This window comes from Phacochoerus africanus, chromosome 14 (assembly GCF_016906955.1).
Source record: "Phacochoerus africanus isolate WHEZ1 chromosome 14, ROS_Pafr_v1, whole genome shotgun sequence".
NCBI lineage: Eukaryota > Metazoa > Chordata > Mammalia > Artiodactyla > Suidae > Phacochoerus > Phacochoerus africanus.
In genome coordinates, this window is record NC_062557.1 from 35816406 (window position 1) to 35835181 (window position 18776).

Below are 18776 nucleotides of genomic sequence, written 5' to 3' on the forward strand. Positions count from 1 at the left end.
ATAAATCTGCAGTCTTCAAAGCCAGTCTTTTTGTACATTTATATTACTGGATTTTTTTTTTAATATTCGTATAGTGTATTTCAAGAGTAAGATGAGCTATTTGCATTCTGCACTACCCAAAGAAAATCTCTTTTTTTAAAGAGAAGGTTTGTACTGTGGTTGCTCCTTTGTAGAAGAGTCATTCATTATAATAAACAGCAACAGAGCTCAGAGACGGTTCTTTTCTGGCTTAACCCTACAAATGTAAGGCCACTTAAAAGTCTGTGAGAGGGAGGGAGACTATAGGTTAAGAGACTGCCCTTCTCCGTCTTTGATGTTCGTCCTGCAAGTCTTCTGAATCATCAGTCATCCATTGCTTCTACTACATGTAACTATATCTATAAGTGTTCATTAAAGGACTTTATTTTAAACAACTTCACCCCACACTGATCTCTCTTTTCTCCCTTCAGTTTCTTTGGAATACATCTTCTCTATCGAAAAATTGAAAAATTTATCACTGATTTATAAATTCTTTTGTTTGAAAATCAATTTGTGTGTGTGTGTGTGTGTTGAATCCCCAGAACTATTTTAAGTTCTCATGGATATAGACGATTTCTTGCAGTTTTTTTTCCTTTTCCCATAGCACAGATTACAGTGTTGGATACAAAATAAAGACTCCATTAAAGGTTTAGTGGTTGACAATTAAAAGGATCAAAGAAAAGTGTCAGCCAGGAGTTATGTATTTGTTAACCTCTGGCAAATATAGTAGCAAAAAATTTCTCATCCTCTACTCCTGCTTTTTTGTTGCAGAAAACAGCTACTGAACTGTTCTAGAAAAAAGGAGTTGAAGTGAATCGAACACTTTAAAAGGAGAACCTTAGGCATTGTTGCAAATACATAAAATACTTTTTTTGCTGGCCCTAGGAAGAAGATTTACCCCTCAGCCCTATTATGACAGATAAAAATGTATAGAAAATAGAGATGTTTGGTTTTCTAAATTGCCCCAAGTTACCATTTTTAAAAAATGCCTGCAAGCATTTCTAAAACAGGAACCTGGTAGCTGCAGTTGCCAAACCGGTTTAACAGTACTGCCCCCACATATTCTAGGTGAGAGGGAGCTCTGAGTACATAACTTATCAGATCACTATCCCAGTCATCTCAGAACAAGTTGTTTAGTAATGTACTGTAGTTTCTGTGCAAACCATCTACCATAAACCACGAAGTGATTCAAGGTTCATAGTTCCTTCTTTGTTCCTTTGTTAATCACTGACTTCTGACTAGTGGGAGGTGCCTCCCAAATTTGCTAATGCATTCTTTTTGGATAAGGATGACGCACAGATTGTCCTAATAAGGACTTGGATTGAGAAAGGACCGCCCCCTCTGAGAAGATGGGACAAGTCAGAGAGAGGGCGGGCAGTTTCTTTTTCAACCAGGGATGACACAAGCATAAGTCATTTCCTTATTAATCGGTTCAAACCAGTTCTTACAGGAACTGGTGGTGATAAATGTGAGACTTCTCAGAAGTCATTCATTTTATTCTTTGTACCACTCCAGTGTGCAGCATCAGCCGAGCTGGCCTCACTCTGAGAACTAACTCTTCCACCAGAAGGGACTCTCTCAGCAGCTCCTATTTTCTTAAACATGTTGGTGGGAGAGATTTTTCTCCTTTATGAGGTTGTTCAAGGATGAATTTTTATCCATTGGAAAGAGTTCACAGGATTTCCACCAGCTCTGCTGATTGTTGTATTTTTTTTTTTTTTTAACTCTTACTCTCTAATCCCTGCTTTTTGACTTGAGGCGGTAAGTGGATAGATTTTTAACTTTTTTCGTGCTTTTCTCCCCCAAATGTTTCTTTTTCCTTGGGTCCTTGTACCCTGCTTCCAGTGCTGTCCCGGGCATAGGTCCGTCTCTGCAGAAGCCATTCCAGGAATACCTGGAGGCCCAGCGACAGAAGCTTCACCACAAAAGCGAGATGGGCACGTTGCAGGTGAGACTCTCCTTCGTTTTCCTCTCTTCCCCACCCCCAGGGTTTTAGGCTGAAGTCTTATTCACAGCACGCTCACGGGCATTTTTAGGCAAATAGAGTGAGGTTGTTTGTCGGTCTTCCTTAATGGAAGTTGGAGGCTCCATTTACTCTCTGCTGGCAAATTGGTCTTTGTCTAAATCAGAAAATGTAACTTCTATTTTGTATGTCTTCTAAAAACAAGCATTGAACTAATAGAAAATGGTGGATCTGTTAACAGAGAATAAGTTATTGCCTTGATCTTAAATGATTTATAAGTATACTTTCCAGGTGGATTTAAAAAGTTAAAACTATTGGACTTACTGAGTTCATTTGAATATCATCCCTCATTTTCTATTTTTTTTTTCATAGATGGGAAAATAATCTTTTTTAAAAATATATAAACCAAAGCTATTAACCTAGCTGTATTTAAAAACGTTAAACTAAGCCTGCCTTTTCTGTAAACAGTTCTGTGGCAAAGGGAAATGACTAGAAGAGGATGAGTAAGCAATAACCTGAAATGGGAAACTCGAAGGAAGCAGTTCTGTGTGTGTGTATTTTCTCTTTTTTTTTTTTGATGGCCTTTCATTCTTTGGCCCTTTGCTGCCCTCAGTTGACCAAACATGACTTCAGAAGTAGTTAACATTTATATTTTAAATGCTACTCCTAATACTGGAACAAGGTAGAGCTATCTTGACACTACCCTCAACAAGTTATCTACATGGTGGCTTGAGGTAGTGTGTATAGGACTTTTTTTTTTTTTTTGTCTTTTTAGGGCTGCCACTCAAGGCATATGGAGGTTCCCAGGCTAGGGGCTGAATCAGAGCTACAGCTGCCAGCCTACACCACAGCCACAGCCATATCAGATCCAGGCCAAGTCTGCAACCTACACCACAGCTCACAGCAACTCACTCCTTAGTCCACTGAGAGAGGCCAGGGACTGTATTTGCGTCCTCATGGATGCTAGTTAGGTTCACTTCCACTGAGCCACGATGGGAACCCCAAGGTAGTAGAATTTAATCAAAGACTTTATGTAGTGAAAGACAAGAGATGACCTCATACTGGCCCCATTCTCAGCTATATGTATCAACATTGACTTTATATCCAACAAAGTGAAATCTTAACTGGGTGTAAAAAGGCCTGAATGTGGATTTTAGGGTAGCTAGAGACACAGGATTTTCATTTTAATTGTTTAGACATTACAGGTTATAAGCTCCAAGTTCTCGTTATTTTTGTTAAAACGTGGTAGGTGATCCCCTTTTGACTACTGAATTAACGAAGCATTTCTTGTGAATTGTTCTGCCTTTATTCCTCCAGGGAGAAAACTGGTTGTCTTGGCTGTTTGAGAAGTTGGTCGTTGTAATGGTGTGTTACTTCATCCTGTCCATCATTAACTCCATGGCACAAAGTTATGCCAAACGAATCCAGCAGCGGTTGAACTCAGAGGAGAAAACTAAATAAGCAGAAAAAGTTTTTTTAACTGCAAAAATTTCAGTGGATGGGTTCTGCCTTAAATTGGGAGGACTCCAAACCAGGAAGGAAAATCCCCTTTTCCAACCTGAATCAAATTTTTTTTTTTTTCCCCTGAAAGCAGTTTAAAACGTCCATGTTTTGCACTGACATACTTTTCCTTTGTGTGTTAAGGTAAGGTATCCACCCTCACTTCAATCCACATTGTATTTTATCAGGGTGGAATTGATGTTCAGCAGCAAACCTAAGTGAAACTGGCCTCTATTTGTTACTTACAAAGGCCCACATGGTACAATGAAAGAATTCCGGACACCCAAAAAAAAAAAAAAATAGTTTCTAAGTATGTTAAATATGTCAAGCTTTTTAGGCTTGTCACAAATGACTTCTTTGTTTTTCTAAGTCATCAAAAGTGTATATAAATTATACTAGATTGGATAACAGTCTTGCATGTCTATCATGGTAAAATTTAACATGCCATCCTGCCCAGCCCTTCCTCTCCCACCTTCAAAAACAAAGGCCATTTTATGATGCATTGCACACCCTCTCGGGAAACTGATCTTTACATTTTGAGACAGTATAAGGAAAATCTTGTTGGTGTCTCACGAATGAGCTGACACCATTTTTTATCCTGTATATTTAGAATGAAGTCATGAAAAAACTTTATAAAGACATCTCTGATCATTCCAAAGTTGTGTCCGTTTTCTTGAGCGTTTTGATTTTTTACTTCTAGTTTCTACCAACCTAACGCACTTTAGCCAAATCCACCTACAGCCACAGTCTCTTCAACCTTCATTTATTTGCTTGAACGAGCTGAGCTACCGCCAAAGGCATTTTTTGTTGGGCTGGAATTGGGCAGCTAGCTCCCCACTGCTGAAATGGCGCCTTAGGAACTGGTGTATTGAGGGGATTTCTTGGTTTGCGAAAACAGAGATGAGATAATAGTGTACAAATCAAAGGACATGGAGAGAAAAATAACTTTAAAAAAAAAAAAGGCTTTCTCGTATCAATTTTTAGCTCAGTGTGTACTCTGGTTTTTAACAGAAATTTACTTTTACGTGTGACTAATTTTCTCGTTTTTCTTTAATAAGTGTTTTGTTCTTATGTGATTTTTCCTTTTGGATGTTTCTGGTTGAATTTGGTCGTTTTGTTTTGCTTGGGAAGAAAATAAACAATTTTACTTTTTTCCTTTAGGAAAATTGATACTGACTTTGAGAGTAGGATTGGGTTTAAATCACGACAGGCCAGAAATGCCTGGTTTGTTTTATCAAATCCTTCCTGAATGTCTGCTTGTTTTGCCTACCGTCGTGACATCTCCATGGCTGTACCACCTTGTCGGGTAGCTTATCAGACTGATGTTGACTGTTGAATCTCATGGCAACAGCAGTCGATGGGCTGTCTGACATTTTGGTATCTTTCATCTGACCATCCATATCAAATGTTCCCATTCAAACATTACCCAGCATCATGGTTTCCAACTTAAAAAAAACTGATCCTTATATCTAGTAGCACTTGGAATATTTTATGCCGTGATATTGCAGCAGTATCAAGAGGATTTTATGGAAAATTGGGATGTCTCTGTGACCAAGGCTAATTAGATAAAGGATAAACCTCGTGCGTTTGGAAAAGGCTGTTTCTTAACAATCTTTCTCCCCCCACGCCCTGCCCAGGGACTTTCTAGCAGTACCCAAATGCTTTGTTTTAAATAGATTCACACTAACCAGTGTCCTTTTTTAGATTCTTTAGGGTTAGTGTGAATCTCTAAACCAGCTTCCAGTTGTGTTTCATCTCTTTCATGTGCATTTTATTTGGCATTTGTCTGAAGAAAGGAAAGAGGAAAGCAAATATGAATTGTACTATTTGTACTAAATCTTTGGATTTCTTGGTACATTTATTTCAGAGTAAAGTATTAGGAGAAGAAAGACTTGTTTCTGAGGCGGAAAGTCTAATTATAATACATTTGACTTATGATGACGGTTTGTTCACTCTCTCAAATGAATTTGCTTTGAAAACAAATAAAAAAAAAAAAAAGAAAGAAAGAAAGAAAACAGATGAAGAGCAGCTCTCCTCCTTCCCTCCACTAAGTGTTCAGGTGTGGCATGCTCAGAGGATCCTGCTGGATTCCAGCGGGAACTCTGTGCTACGCTGCTGTTCCTGCGGTTGATTTGTTCTTTTCTTTTCCACCAAAGTGGATGCAAACAACATGATCCCAAAGACAAGCCTAGTTAATTCCAGCTGATTGGAGACCAGAAAATTTGTAAATGGATGGTTTGATATTACTGCAAATAAAAAAAGGGCCTGGGAATTCTTTTGATTCCATCTCTCCTTTGTTTTAAGTCTCATTCTGTGCCTCCAGTACCTGCAGTGTTTTATCATGTGTCAACTAAGTGATTGTCAAGCAAGACAACGCAGTGCATCCCATCAGGGTATCCACACCTCCGAACGGAGGAGCATCTCCCTTCAAACAGCCATGCGGGAACGTGCAGTGTTTTCTGCTTTCTCTGTGTCTAACCATAATTTGGAGTGTGGCACTTAGAAGAAAGGGAGAATGTTTATTTCATTCAAGTAATGGCCACTGTTTCCATTCACTAAAAATCCGGGAAAAGATAAGTCTGGAAGTGACATTTCTGAAATACACTAGTTAAGTCGATGTGTATAGGAGTGAGTGCTTAGCACAGACAAGCTCAGCCTGTGTTCCTACTTTGCTCTGTGCTGGCTATACCCTTAGTAGGATGGTCTAAGGCTTGTTACTCAGAGTGATGCATTAAGCACAAATTATATTAAGCCAAATAAAACAGAGTTCCCTAGTGGCTCAGCATGTTAAGGATCTGTTGTCACTGCTGTGGTGCAGGCTCATTCCCTGGCCCTGAAACTTCCATATGCCACAGGTGCAGCCAAAAGAAAAAGTAAATACTAAAAAAAAAGAAAAAAAAATCTGGGAGTTCCCATTGTGACTCAGTGGGTTCATACTGTGTCTCAGTGTGACCTAGTATCCCTGAGAATGCACATTCGATCCCTGGCCTTGCTCAGTGGGTTAAGGATCCGGTGTTGCCATGAGCTTCAGCATAGGTCACAGATGTGACTTGGATCCATTGTTGCCATGGCTGTGATACAGGCCGGCAGCTGCAGCTCTAATTCAATCCCTGGCCTGGGAACTTCCATGTGCCACAGGTGTGGCCTTAAAAAGAAGGAAAAAATCTGGAAAGTGGAGAAAGATAAAGGAAATGATCAGCTTTTTTTTTGCTATTTCTTGGGCCGCTCCCGCGGCATATGGAGGTTCCCAGGATAGGGGTTGAATCGGAGCTGTAGTCTCCGGCCTACGCCAGAGCCACAGCAACGCGGGATCCGAGCCGCGTCTGCAACCTACACCACAGCTCACGGCAACGCCGAATCGTTAACCCACTGAGCAAGGGCAGGGACCGAACCCGCAACCTCATGGTTCCTAGTCGGATTCGTTAACCACTGCGCCACAGTGGGAACTCCCATGATCAGCTTTTAATATCTTGTTAGAAACATTCCCTCTGGAGTATCCAGTGAGATTTGCTGAGTGTGAAGAGGTTTTAAACAGTCAAATAAAAAATTGATGTGGTGGCATGCCAGATCTTCCTCAGTAGACCTGAAAGTCAGAGTTCCCTTGTGGCTCAGCACATCCTGTTGCTGCAGTGACTCAGGTTGCTGCTGTGGCATGGATTTGATCCCTGGCCTGAGAACATCTTTCACATGTCATGGGTGTGGCCAAAAAAAAAAAAAAGACCTGCAAGTCATTCCAGTTAGAAAAACACAAGATTGGATTATTCTATTGAGAAATAGTTTTATTAATCTGCTCACAAAAACTTAACCTAAGCAGTTTAATAGCTTTTTTTTTTTTGGCCACACCCGAGGCATGTGGAAGTTCCCAGGCCAGGGATCAAATTCGGTACTGCAGTTTCAGCCTGTGCCACAGCCGCTGCAACACTGGATCCTTACCTCCAACTGTGCCACACGGCAACTTCCATAATAGCCATTTTTAAAAGCTAAGTCACATTCCATCTCTAACTCACATGATGAAAGCTCCTCTGGTATTCACAAAACATAGTAAACGAAATGCTACACAAAACTGCTACATGTGAAGTGTTTGTTCCTTTATTCTCAAAGACAAGGAGAAAAGAAAGCACATAGTGTACTTGAAAATTCTAGAAGCAGTTGAGTCATTTGTATCTGGTAGTTAGGGGCTTGGGTTCCTGCCCTTCCCTTCTCAGCAAAGCCAAGAGTTCACCTGAGGTAATACATTTGCCTTGAGGGTGAGGACTGAACTGCAGCAAATAACTTACATGTATTTGCATATTTAATCAGTACTCAGAAGAGATTATAACAAAAACCTGTTCTGGAGAGTTGCTTACTCATGGCCTTTGGAATTGTGTGGCGCTGGGACAGGCAGGTGCCAACTGTTTGCTCATTCTCTGACCTACTGGCCTTCCACAGTTTGCTGTGTGGGTGTTGAGACTACTGAAATAAAGTGAGTTGTGTTAGATGGCCCCCGCTGTCTACCCGAACACCCTGGATTCATTTGCGATCTGGGATCCTAGTTCTGCAAGTTGGGCTACTGGCCCAAACTGTGGCCCAGAGCAAGTGAGTCAGTTCTGAGTGGCTGGCTCTGACTCTCTGGGAACAGAGACGAAATGCAGCCTAGAGCGCTTGTCAGCCAAATCCACAAATGTGTGGCAGTTTGGAAACCCTGGACATCTGTTCCTCTTCATTTAAAATAAACCTTTTTGAAAAGCACGGCGTTGCTTGGCTCCTCAATGCGTTGGGTCAGCAACAGTTGCCGCTCTGAGGCAGCCTAGAAGCGCAGTTAGGAAGCTTGGGATGTCTGGGGCGCGCTTCCGAGAAAGTGGACCTGCAGCGCCTTGGGAAGGGAGGCAGGATTTACGGCCGCCGGTCCGTTTGGAAATCCCCTTCTGCGGTCGGCAGCCCAGGTGTGCAGCCCGCGGGGGAACCGTTTCCACATGACTCAGGACGCGACGGGACGGCCTGGCCGCACTCCAGCACGTTTTCCACCATGGAGGGTCTGTTTGCGTTGGAAACCACATTCCTGAATTCTTGAGGGGACGCCTCTGGCTGATTCTGAGGATCGGCCTGAGAGGGGAACCCCTCCCCCCCGCCCCCGGCCCCTTGGAGCGTTTCCAGGGAGGGGTTGCCACGGGTCGCGCGGCTCGCGGGGACGGCCTTCCCCCGCAAAGCCCTGCGGGGAAAAGCCTTGTTTATTCAACGAGGCCTCCGAAGGCCACGTTTCTCGCCCCCCACCTAATCCCCAACGTCATTTCCCTTTGTTGCCATCTACCCCCCTCGAGGGAACAGCCTGAGCAGCTTTTTCCTTCAGGCCGCGTCGACTGACCCCGCCGGAGAGCATTGCTTCATTGTGTCCCCGTCTGTTTCCGATGGGGGACGGGTGTTTTCTCGGAGGGCGGCGGCTTGGGAGTTGAAAAGAGGGGTGGTTCCGCCTTTCCCCGAAGGTGGGGGATGACTGTTCACATTACTTTTGTCTTCCTTTGGCTCCTCACCAGGTTGTGTAGGAAACAAAAGAGCAGCTCAGGTTCACTTCTCTTGGCAGTAAGTGCTGAAGCCCAACGCTCCACGTCACAGAGAACCTTGCTGTTCTCACCCTCTTTTCATTACTTAAGAAGATAAAAGCCAAAAATAACAAGAGGAGGCCTTTTTCTGCCTTTCATTTTTTGGGCACCTCCTAGTGTCTTGAGAATCAGTTTCACTTGAGTGACAGTCCTAAGCCTCTTCAAGCAGCCAGACTTTCTCTATCTAATCTCACTTGGTTTGGCCACACTGTTTTTTTGTTTGTTTGTTTGGTTGGTTGGTTGGTTTTTTTTTTTTTTTTTTTTTTTTGGTCTTTTGAGGGCTGCACCCGTGGCATTTGGAGGTTCCCAGGTTAGGGGCAGAATCGGAGCTGTAGTCACTGGCCTACACCGCAGCCACAGCATGCCAGATCCAAGCCATGTCTGTGACCCACACCACAGCTCACCGGCAACCCCACTGAGCGAGGCCAGGGATCGAACCTGCATCCTCATGGGTGCTAGTCAGATTTGTCTCCGCTGAGGCACAAGGGTCACACCCTTGAGGCTCGCTCCAGTCTGCCTCTTGCACCAGCCCCTTCTTCCTGCTCCTGTGTCCCCTCCATGGTTTGTTCTTTGTTCACAACCACTGATCAAGATTAGCTCCCAGGAACCTTCTCTGATGTGCCCTGTACCAGGAAACACAGTGGATTTATTGTAACTGTGATAATGATTGCTTGCTTGCTTTGCACCAGGCACTGTTTTCAATGCTGTTTTATGTGTATTGTATTTAATCATTAAATCCTTACAATAGCCCCATGAGGAAATTAAGCAGAGAAGTCCAGTGATTTGCTGGAGGAAACAAGGAAGTAGAGCAAGAATTCAAATATTCTGGATCCTAGCCACTCAGTTCTTCGGAAAAGTCTGGTACAAAAGTCCAAACTTCTGCTTACTTGTTTCATCCTATGATCACAAGGTAGGTGATGGGGAAAGGGAGAGCGCAGCACATTAAAAGGCCACAGCTGAAAAAGTTTTGCATTTAAATTGACGAGCAGCCTTTGCACGTCCCTATGCCAAGTGTTGGAAAAGCCAGCTCCACTCTTAGCCATCCTGTGTGGGCAGGTTCCTGGTGATGTTTGCTGTAATTATGATTACAAGGCAATTTCTACTTGTACAGACCTTTTTTTCTTTTTCAAAGCACTTTCACATCTTGAGTTTTATTTGGTCTTCCTAACAACCCTATGAAATATTTAGGGCCAGTAGTGGTATTAGACACATTTGGGGAAGAAATTTTTTTATCCACTTTTTAAATCTCTACCACTTAAGGTACTATAGGGAAGAGACAAAGCTTTGGAAAAATGATCTCCCTCTGGGAGTTTTCAGTCTTCTTGGCGGTTATGCGTATATGCAGGTAAATACAATGTAAAGTCAAGATGAAGGCCATGAGAAAGAGAGTTGCTGACTAGGAAGGATCTGGAAAGATTTCATGCTGATGTGGCAATTGAATTGCCAGGTAGGGGCGGGGCCGGGGGAAGTCCTGGGAGACAGCAGGAAGGCACCTTCGGGGGAGCTGTGTGTAGGATGGGTAGAAGAGACAAGACCAGTGAGCCATATTCTTTGCCCACCTTCGTTTCTGTGTCCTTTCAAGTGCCTACCCGTAATTCACAACTTGTTTTCCATTTTCTTGTTTTTGCTGTTTCCTCCTCTAGAACAGAAGTCCCATAAGAGCAGGCACTACGGTGCTCTCCTTGGTGTGCCAAGCACAGGGTAGGGTCTCAGTGAGTATCTGCTAAATGGATGTTGCAAGAGTCCTGGTGAAGCAGCAGTGGAGATTTAAGGGCAGGCAGGAGGTGCTACCTAAGGAGAATCCAGGTAACGGTGAAATAAAGCAAGTGGAGTATACATGAAGAAGGAACCAGAGAACCCTAAGAAAGCAACACCTCCTGATCACGCAGCCAGGAATATAGGAGGGACCCCGAGTTTGAGTTGGTGCCCCTCCTATATTCTGTCTTGACCACTTGGAGGGAAGATACCAATTGAATTGTGCGCCCAATAAAAGTGTATGTCAGCTTTCCTAACTCCTCATCTCCTGGTGAACGTGCTGCCCATAGAGACCACTCTCTTAATTTCTCCCTGCCAGAGAATAAACTGGACATTCTCCAGAGAATTCTCTAGAGTAATATGTCCTCTGTACCTTTTTGTAAGTGATCATCTAAGCCTTGACTTGTTCTTGAAAAATGGCTCTGTAGGAGTTCCTTCCTGACTCAGTGGGTTAAGGATCTGGCATTGTCACTGCTGTGGCTCTGGTTACAGCTGTGATGCGAGTTCGAACCCTGGCCCAAGGACTTCCACATGCCCAGGGCGTGGCAAAACAAAATAAAACAAACAAACAAACAAAGCCCGGAATGGTACTGTGACTGGACCTTGGAGCCACAGGAAGCTGCTTTAAAATTCCTCACTGCTGTTGTATCCTGTCTGGTTAACCAATGGCTCCTCCCTGTGAGAATTGAGAGGATGGTAGTTCCTGGATAGATTGTCTGTCTTTATAAGGAGAAAAGTTTGGCAGTGTGATTTCCTGTATATTTCCACTGGAGTCCAAGATTCCAGCAGTGCTGGCCTAGACAGCAGTGGCAGCCACCTAGAACCCAGATGTCATTAGTATTCCCAAGTAACTACGAGGGCATCCTCCCAGCTGCCTTTGCCAAGCCAAAAGGCAGAATCACAGCTTTATTACACCTTCTAGAGCATGTGGTAAAGGCAGCTTTCCATTTGGCTGCTTTGGTGCTGGGGTTGTGTACATGTTTCAGTAAATGAGTTATGCTTATTGAAATCGGCTGGGTAGGAGTTCCGAATAAATGACATTATGACCACAGTCATACCACACTCACCAGGAGCACCAGAGTTCAGGAGAGATTTACATGTGTAATAATCCCTTCGTAGAGAAGAGGGGCACAAAACTGGAGTATCCCATTCTCCAGAGGGTGCACGGTTTTTGAAGCCTGAGAGAATTGGGGGTATCACTGTTCCTGGCTTTCTGATGGAATCAGACAAAATGAGATACCTGTCTGGTAAAAGCACACATGTGTGCGAGTGCTTTGCATAGTTTTAGAAGAAAAAAAAAAAACCCTGAAAAATAGTGCTTGTAGAAAAATGTAAAGATCAAAGAAATGTTCAGATGTTCTGCGTTTTCTTGCAAGTGTAAGCTGTCTGAGCATAAAAGACTTCCCTGGTCTCTGCAAGGAGGAAATAAAAAGTTCTTTATATATACATATATATAAAGGATTTCCTACTTTATACACCTCTTTTTAGGCTGCTCCTAGATTTTGAATGTGATATATTTACAGGTCTTCCCTGTAGTAGGCAATATATATGTTGAGACAACAGGACCCCAAAGTTAGTCCTTTTTTAATTTTTTTGGGCCACACCTGTAAGAAGTTCCCAGGTGAGGGATCAAACCTGAGCCACAGCAATGATAACACCAAGTCCTTAACCATTAGGCCACCAGAGAACTCCTTAATATCCTTTTAAAAATCACTAATTTATTTATTTATTGGCCACACTCGAGGCATGTGGAAGTTTGGAGGCCAGGACATAGCAGCGTATGGCCAAAAATGTTCTGAACCTCCCATTCTTCTTGGCCTTGGGTCCTAGCAGTGGAAGGAGAGCAGGGGCAGGCGGGGTCACTGGACGTATCTCTTATCTGTACCTTCAGGTCAGTGAGGGACAACTCCATCCCTGTCCTTCCTGAACAAAATCAAACATAACTGTATAGACGAATCTGTATGTTTTTCACAACAGACTTTTCTGTCAGTCTCTGCTGTGACAGTACATAGAAAGGGAACAGTGGGAGAGGGGGAATGGCTAAACTTTAGAAAGCTGGAATTCCAAGGCAAGGAATTTAGATTTTAGGCAAGGGCTTACAAATTTTTTAAAAAATCTTTTTAGGGCTGCACCTGCGGCATATGGAAATTCTCAAGCTAGGGGTCGAATCGGAGCTACAGCTGCCGGCCTATGCCACAGCCACAGCAACATGGGATCTAAGCCACATCTTCCACCTACACCACAGCTCATGGCAACGCCAGATACTTAACCCACTGCGTGAGGCCAGGGATTGAATCTGCATCTTCATGGATACTAGTTGGGTTTGTTACTGCTGAGCCATAACGGGGAACTCAGAATTTATATTGCACGACGGGAACTCCCAATTTATATTGCTTTTGAATGGCTTTTAGTTATTTGAGATAGCTTCAGAAACAACACATTTTTACTTATATTTCCAGATCTGTAGTTTCATCTAGTAGTTGGGGGATCTGCTGCTAATATGGGACATTAAAAGGGATTTACTGTGTGTCAGCTTTACAGCTTTCCCATAGTTTTTTAGACATTTATATTAATCTGTTCAGTAAACAAGAGTTTGTATATGAGCCAGGCATATGCTTTGCAGCAAAGACTATTCCATAGTGAACTCCTTAAGGGCAGGGGCCAGGTTTAACTTTTTTATTTCCCCATCTTTGCACAATGTCTTTCCTTTCAGGTGTTCAATGGATATTTGTTGTACGCAGTTCATATCCTGCCTCTTTCATACCATTCACATGAGCTGCGCTTAAGCAAAGGCCTTTAAAAAAAAACCTCCTGGGAGTTCCCTGGTGGTCTAGTGGTTAGGACTCGGCAGCTTCTCCATTGCTGACTAGGTTCAATCCCTGGTCTGGGAACTGAAAGTAGTAAATAAATATGGAAACTCCCCTCGTTCTGCTTCATCCATGTTTCTTACTATTATGCTTTCACGAACTCTCACCTAGTAAGGACAAGTTTTGTTCAACTCCAGTTTTTACAAATCTCAGGACTTTACTCCTGAAATGTCTAGAATAGCCCTGTCTAATAATAGAAATACAATGCTAGTCATATATCTAAAGTTTTAATAGCTACATTTAAAATGTAAACAGATTGTGATGGAACATGATGGATGATAATGTGAAAAAATGTATAAATGTATAACTGGGTCACTTTGCTGTAGAGCAGAAATTGACAGAACACTGTAAATCAACTATAATAAAAATTTTTTAAATAAAATAATATGTAAAGAGAAACACACCAATTTGAATAATCTATTTAACCTATTATATACAAAATATCACTTCAACAATTTAAGGTATTAATATTTTACATTATTTAATTCATATTATCTTCAAAATCCAATGTATATTTTACACTTACAGCCCTAACTACATGTGGCTTATTGGACAAGCAACAGTGGACAAAAGATTGGACAAAAACCTTTGTATTTTTGTGTACTTTCCATGTAAGTAATTAAATTCAAGTAGGACAACAGTATTCACTGTCTTGGCTCCATCACTGGCAAAGGACATAAATTCAGGTAAGATAGAATGATTTGCTAAGTGGCATATAATTTAGCTTGCTATTTTTATAAGCTATTCTTAGATTTTTAATTATCAGGTAAAGTCCATAACTCAAAAACCATGACGGATTTTTTTTTTTTGTCTTTTTAAGGCTGTATCTGCAGCATATGCAGGTTTCCAGGCTAGGCATCGAATCGGAGCTGTAGCCGCCAGCCTACACCACAGCTCACAGCAACATGGGATCTGAGCCGTGTCTGTGACCTACACCACAGCTCACAGCAATGTCGGATCCTTAACCCACCGAGCGAGGCTAGGGATTGAACCTGCGTCCTCATGGATGCTAGTAAGATTCGTTTCTGCTGAGCCACGATGGGAACTCCGAGGTTTTTTTTAAATGCATGTGAGCTATTGGCAGTTCTTTGGGACCCTCATCAGTTCCCCTGACCTTCCTTTTCATCTCTTCCCGCTTCACTAAGTGCTCCCTAGAGTCTAAATGATGGGATTTTCTCTTTTCCCTCTTCTCCCCTGAATGCCTTATCTTCTCCATCACTGACCTGACACTGTGTTCTCCAGAAATGTAAAGTATTTACATTGTTTATCTTAACAGTATTGTTAGTGGAAATGGGATTCCGTTTATTAATAAGGCTGACCTTGTATCGTCTGAGACATTTCAGAGTGTAGGAGTACGAAGTTATTTAAAAATATAAAGCCAGATTTTTTTAGCCTACATTCCTAACACCCCGAGGAAACAATGTGATTGATACAGATGAGCAAACAACTCTTAAATTAAATAACTGATTATTTGCCAGAAAATGACAAGTTGGTGGGCAAAGCCATATTTGGTAGGTAGGTGGGAAAGCAAGAAGGGCTTGACTGCCAAGGCTTGGACTCATGGGGAGAGAACAGTGGGATGGGAACATATGGAGCCTGTTTTAAAACAAAATTTTAGACAGGAATGCAAGTGTGATAAACACGGTGGTCAGGAGAGGAATCACTGGTATGTACACAGCAGAGTAGTCTACAGAGCCTGTGAGATGCTTCAGACAAATTTAAAGCCTCATCTAGAGGTCCCCAGTTCATTGTTCTTTATCTTGTACCACATTTTTGCTGTACAAAATTTGAAAGTGGACATGGGTGAGATAAGCAATCAGCCAGAGGAGTTCCCTGGTGGCCTAGCAGTTAAGGACCCAGCATTGTCACTACCGTGGCTCAGGTTCCATCCCTGGCCTGGGAACTTCCATATCCCATGGGTGTGGCCGAAAGAAAAAAAGAAAAGCACAAATAAAGGGGAGCGTGAAAATGCCTAATAATAGGAGTTCCTGTTGTGGCTCAGTGGGTTAAGAACAGACTAATATCCGTGAAGATATGGGTTCTATCCCTGGCCTCGCTCAGTGGGTTAAGGATCCAGCATTGCCGTGAGCTGTGGTGTAGGTCATGGATGTCTCTCGGATCCCAGTTGCTGTGGCTGTCGTGTAGGCAGGCAACTGTAGCTCCGATTCAACCCCTAGCCTGGGAACTTTAGGGTGTGGCCCTAAAAAGAAAAAAACAAAACCTTGAAAATAAGCAGCAGTTTGAATTTATACTGCACTCGCTGCCTATAGGAGTGGATCCTGGCTCTGTGAGACAATGACACGCAGCATGCCAGTTACCCAGTAATCTAGGAAATTACATATTCAAAGCTTTGAATCTGTATGTCTAGGAAGTTATGATTCTAATATTGTCCTGGCTGTTTGGCCATTACCTCCACACAAGTCAAAGTATATTTCCAATGCCACCCTTTATCTTGAAGCTTGGGCATCAGCTTCTCTGTGTTAATTTTTAAGTTATCACAACTCTGATAGCAAAAAGTATATATCATTCCAAATAAGAGAAAAATTGTCTGTGTAAACATTTAAAACAACTTTGTAAATATTTAGGTATCCACACATACCAAATAATGCAGTTGTGAATCATAAAAGGGGAGTTCCCTGGTGGCCTAGTGGTTAAAGGATCCAGCTTGTCACTGCTGTGGCGCAGGTTTGATCCCTGGCCCTGGGAACTTTCACAGGCTGTGGGCATGGCCAAAAAAAAAAAAAAAAAGAGGAGTTCCCATCGTGGTGCAATGGTTAACAAATCCAACTAGGAACCATGAGGTTTCGGGTTCAATCCCTGGCCATGCTCAGTGGGTTAAGGATGCAGCATTGCCCTACAGCTCTGATTCGACCCCTAGCCTGGGAACCTCCACATGCTGTAGGTGTGGCCCTGGAAGAGGCAAAAAGACCAAAAAAAAAAAAATCAATTCACAAAAGTGAATGAACCCAGGGCTCTGTCTAATTGGAGTTTACTTCCAATAGTCACCTGCCATTGATTCCACGAGTTGCCAAATCAGAAATATACTTGTCCCCATTGGTAACTTACATATAGAATTATTAATTCTATTAATATAGAATTATTTCCACTTATGACTTTAAGCTTGTAACAAGGTTCCTCAAAATCAGCTTACCCCCTCGTGAGGTAATTCAGTTACGCATCTTCGTTAATACTGGTTTAGTTGGGGAAACTGTTTCAGTCTTTGCATCTCTGCAATGCTGAACTATGACTTTTAACTTCATTTTGTGAAAATTATGATTTAGTTATTTTCAAGTATTCTTGGGTTAACAAAATGCAGCAGTGGGTGTGCCTTTTAGCAGCTGAACAGACCACTTTTTACATTCCTTAGAAATAAGATATGGTTTAGTATTTTAAATCATAGCAACAGTTGATAAGAAAAACAGCAAAAAGGTAATCATTTCCATATGGAAAGAAAAGGAAGAAATAGCAAATCTGTGAACTGTCATTTTTCCATATAAAAATAAGTCACCACTAGTAGATTTGGCAGAAAGGGCAAATGTTCCTATTTGTTTCCCGTTTTACATTTGTTAATATAGTGCATGTGATGTGTTTTATTGAAATGCACCATTTTGAACTCAGTTGCCAATTTCCAAATGTGTTTTGTCCTTCTGAGCAAAACCCACATCTGTATGTGTCAGTTTCATCTAGCACAGTATTTCCTTAGAGATCATTTTCCCAACTTAGTTAAGTGGTTGGTGGAAGCTCTTACTGCTTTTACTGAAAAGAATATAACCATCTTCCACACCTGCTAAATACCTGTAATTTTTTCAAATGATTTTTTTTTTCTTTTTACGGTTGCACTGTGGAATATGGAAGTTCCCAGGCTAAAGTCGAATTGGAGCTGCAGCCACTGGCCTATGCCACAGCCACAACAACGCAAGATCTGAACCAAGTCTGAACCACAGCTCACAGCAACGCCTGATCCTTAACCCACAGAGTGAGGCCAGAGTGATCCACATCTTTATGGATCCTAGTGGGGTTCCTTAACTGCTGAGCCACTAAGGGAACTCCTCTATAAGTAGTTTTAAAGCACTAGTTGAATAAAATCAGTTGCTGCTCTGGCGTTTTAAGATCTAAAAGAAAAATCCATGTTTTCTGATGCCAAGAAAATTTAAGAAAAGCAAAGTATGACTTCCTGAATGGCTCACAGTGTTAACTACTCGGCGTTGATTCTGCAGTGGCTGTGGCTCGACACCTGGCTCAGGAACCTGTCTATGCAGCAAGTGCGGCCACTTGTTTAAAAAAAAAAAAGTAAACATTTTCTTATTTACTTTTACATTTAAGCATGATATACATTTATTAACAAAATCCTGACATTTATTTTTATTTTTGTCTTTTTTTGCCTTTTCTAGGGCAGCTTCCACGGCACATGGAGATTCCCAGGCTAGGGGTTGAATTGGAGGTGTAGCCACCAGCCTATGCCAGAGCCACAGCAACAATTCGGGATCCGATCCAAGCCGAGTCTGCAACCTACACCACAGCTCACGACAACGCTGGATCCTTAACCCGCTGAGCAAGGCCAGGGATCGAACCCGCAACCTCATGGTTCCTAGTCAGATTCGTTAACCACTGCGCCACAAGGGGAACTCCTGACATTTATTTTTAAATAGCTGCTTAGAGTGGAAAATCTTACACTGTTACATAGAATAAAACAAAATAAAAATGGATGTTCACATGATAGCATTTGACAACAGCTCCCTCTTGTGGTTCAAAACACTCACTTCAAAGATGAACATACTGGAGTTCCCGTCTGGCTCAGTGGTTAATGAACCCAACTAGTATCCACCAGGGCTCAGGTTTGATCCCTGGTCTTGCTCAGTGGGTTAAGGATCCGGTGTTGCCGTGAGCTGTGGTGTAGGTCGCAGACGTGGCTCAGATCCCATATTGCTGTGGCTCTGGCATAGGCCCGCAGGTACAACTCTGATTGGACCCCAAGCCTAGGAACCTCCACCACCACATGCTGCGGGTGTGGCCCTAAAAAGACTCTCCCCCACCCCCGAAAAAAAAGATGAACATATTTAAATACAGAATTTTTATTTCTTAATTTAAAATTGTGCA

General features: G+C 42.4%; 1 protein-coding gene across 3 annotated transcripts in view; it reads left to right on the plus strand.

The window, feature by feature from the left end:
* VMP1 (vacuole membrane protein 1) overlaps window positions 1-5753 on the plus strand; it is a 134210-nt gene extending 128457 nt beyond the window's left edge. For all 3 annotated transcript variants that reach the window (XM_047757384.1, XM_047757385.1, XM_047757386.1), the window contains 2 exons: window positions 1864-1966; window positions 3299-5753. In XM_047757384.1, coding sequence (XP_047613340.1) covers window positions 1864-1966; window positions 3299-3442 — 247 coding nt within the window. In that variant the 3' untranslated portion in view covers window positions 3443-5753. The remainder of the gene's footprint in view (window positions 1-1863; window positions 1967-3298) is intronic.
* Window positions 5754-18776: the final 13023 nt, after the last annotated feature.